The sequence below is a fragment of the Liolophura sinensis genome, chromosome 10 (assembly GCF_032854445.1).
Source record: "Liolophura sinensis isolate JHLJ2023 chromosome 10, CUHK_Ljap_v2, whole genome shotgun sequence".
NCBI classification, from domain to species: domain Eukaryota; kingdom Metazoa; phylum Mollusca; class Polyplacophora; order Chitonida; family Chitonidae; genus Liolophura; species Liolophura sinensis.
In genome coordinates this window covers 30,259,952-30,265,353 of record NC_088304.1, presented here as the reverse complement: position 1 = coordinate 30,265,353, position 5,402 = coordinate 30,259,952, and the positions used below count along the sequence as shown (strand labels likewise).

The 5,402-nt window shown below is 42.8% G+C and overlaps 1 protein-coding gene across 1 annotated transcript; it reads left to right on the top strand.

The window, feature by feature from the left end:
- Window positions 1-4,537: 4,537 nt before the first annotated feature.
- LOC135477093 (uncharacterized protein K02A2.6-like) lies at window positions 4,538-5,077 on the top strand. Its single transcript, XM_064757246.1, has one exon. The coding sequence runs from the start codon at window positions 4,538-4,540 to the stop codon at window positions 5,075-5,077; it is 540 nt and encodes a 179-aa protein (XP_064613316.1).
- The last annotated feature ends 325 nt before the right edge of the window (window positions 5,078-5,402 follow it).

The following is a 5,402-nucleotide window of genomic DNA, read 5'->3' as shown; positions in this document are numbered from 1 at the left end:
ATTCATCGCTAGTTCGACTTGATCATATGATATTAAAGGCGAGGGTTGACGGCTGGAATGAGGATGTCCGTTTTCACGGCCAGATTCACAGCGCAATTGTGAATCTATCTCCTAAAGGCATTTCCTTCTTTGATTGCTCTTTTACACCGTGCTGAATATTTTTCACTTTTACGACGGTGACCAGCGTCATGGTGAGAGGAAACCCCACGAACCATCCGCATCCCATAAACGGACGACAAGCAAATAATAACATCTCACATAGATAGGCTACGGGATAGAGAGTAATACCAGACCAGCTACCGCAGTGTAATAGACTTACAACACAGAGAGCAAAACCAGACCATCGACGACAGTCTGATAGACGTACAACACAGAGAGTAAAACCAGACCAGCGATGACAATGTGATAGACGCAAAAAAAAGTGAAACCAGAGAAGCGACGACAGTGTGATAGGCGTACAGCATTGAGTGTAAATTCAGACCAACGACGACAGTGTGATAGACGTACAGCATTAAGAGTAAAACCGGAGCGGCGACGAATGTGTGAAAGACGCACAGCGTAGGGAGTAAAACCAGAGCAGCGACGACAGTGTGATAGAGGTACAGCATAGAGTAAATCCAGACTAGCGACGACAGTCTAATAGGCGTAGAGCATAGAGACTAAACCAAGAGCAGCAACGACAGTGTGATTGAATGAATGAATGAAAGAAAGATTATGGCTTAACGCTACATCGGCAATATTTCAGCCATATCGTGGCGAGAACAAGGTGAAAACACGAGGCGGTTGAGCTTTTCGATATGACAGTGAGAACATTAAAAATGAAACGAAAAAGTTCAGACATGTTTAAAATCAGATAAAAGAAAAATAAAAGTTAAAACTCGAAAAGCAGCATATTTCAAAACTTATTTATTTATTTATTTGATTGGTGTTTTACGCCGTAGCCTACTCAAGAATATTTCACTTATACGACGGCGGCCAGCATTATGGTGGGTGGAAACCGGGCACAGCCAGGGGGAAACCCACGACCATCCACAGGTTGCTGCCAGACCTTCCCACTTACGGCCGGAGAGGAAGCCAGCATGAGCTGGACTTGAACTCACAGCGACCGCATTGGTGAGAGGCTCCTGGGTCATTACGCTGCGCTAGCGCGCTAACTGACTGAGCCACGGAGGCCCCCTTATTTCAAAACTTATAAAAATTATCTATATATATATATATATATATATACAATTTTTGATCTGTTAATATCTTTACAAACTCTATGATATAGGCCAATGGCCTTCAAATATTTTGTGACAACATCACCAGCGGTGCTTTTTTAATGCAGTTCTTAGTTCATCGATGTTAATGGGACGATTATAGTCTTCTAAATTTTTAAAAGAAGAGGGTTGTGTAGTGTTATGTATACTCGCGCATTGGATGGTGGGATAGCTTCCCAGTGTCATGGCATCCTGAAGTAAACGTTTCCATTAGTTCCTGTCAAATCCTGTTATCTGTTTACCCACACTAGATCGTAACAGCACTAACACTACATGGTGTCAGAAGTGCTTGGGACCGAAAAAGCCAGAACCGTTTCACGAACTTGGTAAAATTTATTGACATTCGTAGCTGTTTATCGGAACAGATACAACAACAACACATGCGGTGAAATTTCAACACCAGTCACGCTGAAGTGTACATTAATCAAGGGGAGATGACTCTTATGAACTTTGATTTTTTTTCCTGCAAAAGTTGTATCCCCTTAACCAGAATGGCTACAAATGACCCTGACAGTGAAGGCGATGATCCTCTGCCACAACCTAGGCGGTATACTGCAAATATACCTGTTCCACGTAAATTAGATGTCAGAGATGTCAAGAACCGTCAGAGAGAATTGACGCTTATATTGCTGCTCTGAGGAAGCTGGTAAAAACATGTAATTTGAACAACATGGAGGACAGGGTGATACGCGACCAGGTAGTGGTAGGTTTGAGAGAGGCTGCTGTCCGAGAAAAACTCTTAGAGGACAAAAAGCTCACATTAGCCCGTTGCAAAGAAATTTGCAGAGCGTACGAGTCATCCAAAAGTCAGGCTAAAACAATGTCAAATAATGACGCCGGTGCATCCGTAGATGTTGACAAATTGCAAAGTCACAAACAGAGAGATTTTCACAAACGTAAACACAAGCGTCAATCTTCAAAAAACGTCACAATCCAAGTCTTGTAATCGGTGTGGCAGAAAACCACAAAGATATGAAAACTGTCCAGAGAAAGACGCTACTTGTCACAAGTGCTCCAAAATTGGACATTTTGCTGTTAGATGTCCGTATTCACGTATTGTAGGAAACGTGAGCCAGAACAGTAATTGCGCGTTTCTTGGACCCGTAACAGACGGCAGTGAAAATCCGTGGAATGTTGAAGTTAAGGTTGGAGATAAAAAGACTGTGACATTCAAAGTAGATACAAGAGCTGACGTAGCTGTGATTCCAGCTGGACTCATTTCTGATATGAATTTGTCGCTGAGGAAAACTGTGAAAAAGTTATTCGGACCAGGCGGCAGACAGCTTTTTTGTACGAGGAGAATTCGATACAATTCTTTCCAGAAATAGACAGAACACTGAACAAACTGTTTGTGTAGTGAATAGTCCGAGAGAACCATTATTAGGCCGACCTGCTATCACAGCGCTCAAACTTCTACAACGCGTCAATGTTATTGACGAGACACGCAGCTCTAATGAGAAGTACAGCTTGCGTTATCCTAAGTTATTCTCAGCACTGGGTAAATTGAATAAGAGCTACAAAATTCGCCTGAAACCACATGCCGTCCCGTTTGCTGTGTCTACGCCAAGACGCCTCGCTCTTCGTTTGATGTCAAAGCTCAAGGATGAATTACACCGAATGAAGGCTTTAGGGGTCATTAGACAAATTCACAAACCAACGGAGTGGTGCGCGCCAATTGCTGTAGTGCCAAAAGCTAATGGACAGTTGAGAGTATGCGTTGATCTCACGAAACTTAATGAAAGCGTTCTTCAAGAAAACTATCTGCTTCCAGTTATTGATCAGTTATTAGCACAACTGTGGGGTGCCAGTGTGTTTTGAAAGCTTGATTGTAACAGTGGATCTCATCAAGTTCCCCTGGACGAAGAGTCGCAACCATTGACAAGTTTCATCACACCATTTGGTCGCTTCTGTTTTCAACGTTTATGTTTTGGAATTTCAAACGGACCTGAAGTGTTTCACAAGAGAATGTTTCAGTTGTTAGAAGGCATTCCGGGTGTAATTTGTGACATCGATGATGTGCTGATTTCCGGCTGTAATCAACAGCAGCATGATGAAAGACTGAACATTGTCTTAACGAGGTTACAGAATGCAGGTTTAACGCTCAACAACAAATGTGAGTTTTCTAAGCAGGAAATCAAACTTTAGGGTCACAAAATTTCGAAGAATGGCATAGCCATGGGTCCGGCAAAAGTTGCGGCAATTGAGAAACTTCCTAGACCGACAAACGTGACCGAGATTCGTCGACTTCTTGGAATGGATATTCACGTTGGGAAATTTGCTAAGAACTTAGCCGAAACTACAAAATCGTTACGCGGCCTACTAGTGAAGGATAATCAGTTGGTATGGCGAGCTCTTCAAGAGACTGCTTTTGTACAGGTTAAGAAGGCTCTGAGTACAGCGCCAGTGCTTGCTCTTTACAATGCTAAACTTCCCACCAAAGTCTCTCGTGACGCGTCGTCCTACGGCCTTGGATCCGTTCTTCTCCAACTGGAAAAGGGAGACTGGAGACCAGTGTTTTATGCCTCACGTTCTTTGACTGCCACTGAGCAAAGACACGCACAGGTGGAACGCGAAACATTGGTCGTGACTTGGTCATGCGAGAAGTTTGCGGACTTTCTGGTTGGTTTGAAGTGTTTTGAGATAGACACTAATCACAAACCCCTAATAGCGTTGCTCAATACTAAACTGGACGAATTGCCACCAAGATTACAGCGTTTGAGGATGAGACTGGTGCGATTTATGTATGAGGTGAAATATACAGCTGGGAAAAACCTAGCTACATTTTCAAGTGCTCCAGTAAGTCGACCAGATGATAGTGATTTCGTGCAGGAAAACGAAACTAATATGTTTGTCAATGTTGTTATTGAAACCATGCCTGCTTCAGAAAATCGTCTGAACCAGATTCGAGCTAAACTGAAGGATGAGTGATGGAATACTGTTTGACTGAATGGCCCAGTTCAGCCAAGACAGATAAACAGTTACGCCGATACTGGTGTGTAAGACATGAACTGACGGTTCAACAAGGGCTACTGCTATTCAACAGTAGGCTAGTGATTCCGGAAGTGTTGAGACGCAACATACTTTATAAGTTGCATACAGGACACCAGGGCATCGTAAAGTGTCGTGCTCTAGCTCAAACTTCTGTGTGGTGGCCAAGACTTTCAGTGGACTTGAAGACTAATGTAGAAAACTGTTCATTTTGTGCGAAAGAAAGAAAACAAAAAGCGGAACCATTACTATCTTCAAAAACACTTGACTATCCTTGACAAAACGTAGGGATGGACTTGTTTGAGTGGAAAAAGAACAGCTATCTTGTGGTTGTAGGTTACTATTCACGGTTCATTGAGATTGCCTACTTGACATCGACCACATCTGTGCGTGTTATTGAACACCTGAAATCCATATTCTCAAGACATGGGATTCCTGAATTGGTCGCATCCGACAATGGTCCTCAATTCTCGTCGGGTGATTTTGCGAAATTCGGTGATAAATACGGATTTCGTCATACAATCAGCAGCCCGCATTACCGTTTGGGTAACAATGAAGCTGAGAGAGCAGTGGAGACAGATAAAGGACTTCTTAACAAAGCGGATGATCCTTACCTAGCCATGTTAAGTTACCATTCTACTCCTCTTCAAAATGGATTTACGCCTACTGAACTGATGGGAAGAAAACTCAGAACTAAAGTTCCAGTTTTGCCTTCTACACTTGTTCCCGATTGGCATGGGAAAAACGTAGAATCAGCCGACCAAAAGCAGAAGGAGAGACAGAAACGTAACTTCGATAATCTACACAAATCGAAGCCACTCCCTAAGTAAGGACAGGAAGTGTGGATAATGAAACAAGTGCAAACCAAAGCCACAGTGATTCGACAGGCAGGAACGCCATCCTATATTCTTAAAATTCCAAATTCTCAGCTGGTTCCTAGAGATGCAAACGTCAAAGTTAGTGTTAGTCATCTAAAGCAGATGTGTACCTTACTTCCAACAGAAACAACAAAACCTAGAGACTATGGACTGTACAGATGATTCTGATGAAGTTGTAAACAATAATCATAAGTTGGTCAAGTCCCCGGACTCTCTTAAAACTCGCTCAGGCAGACGGGTGAGGAAACCGAACAGACTTGACTTGTAAACTGTTTTA

Coding starts and splice junctions, on each gene's coding strand:
- LOC135477093 (XM_064757246.1), top strand. CDS start 4,538: ATGGACTTGTTTGAGTGGAAAAAGAACAGCTATCTTGTGGTTGTAGGT.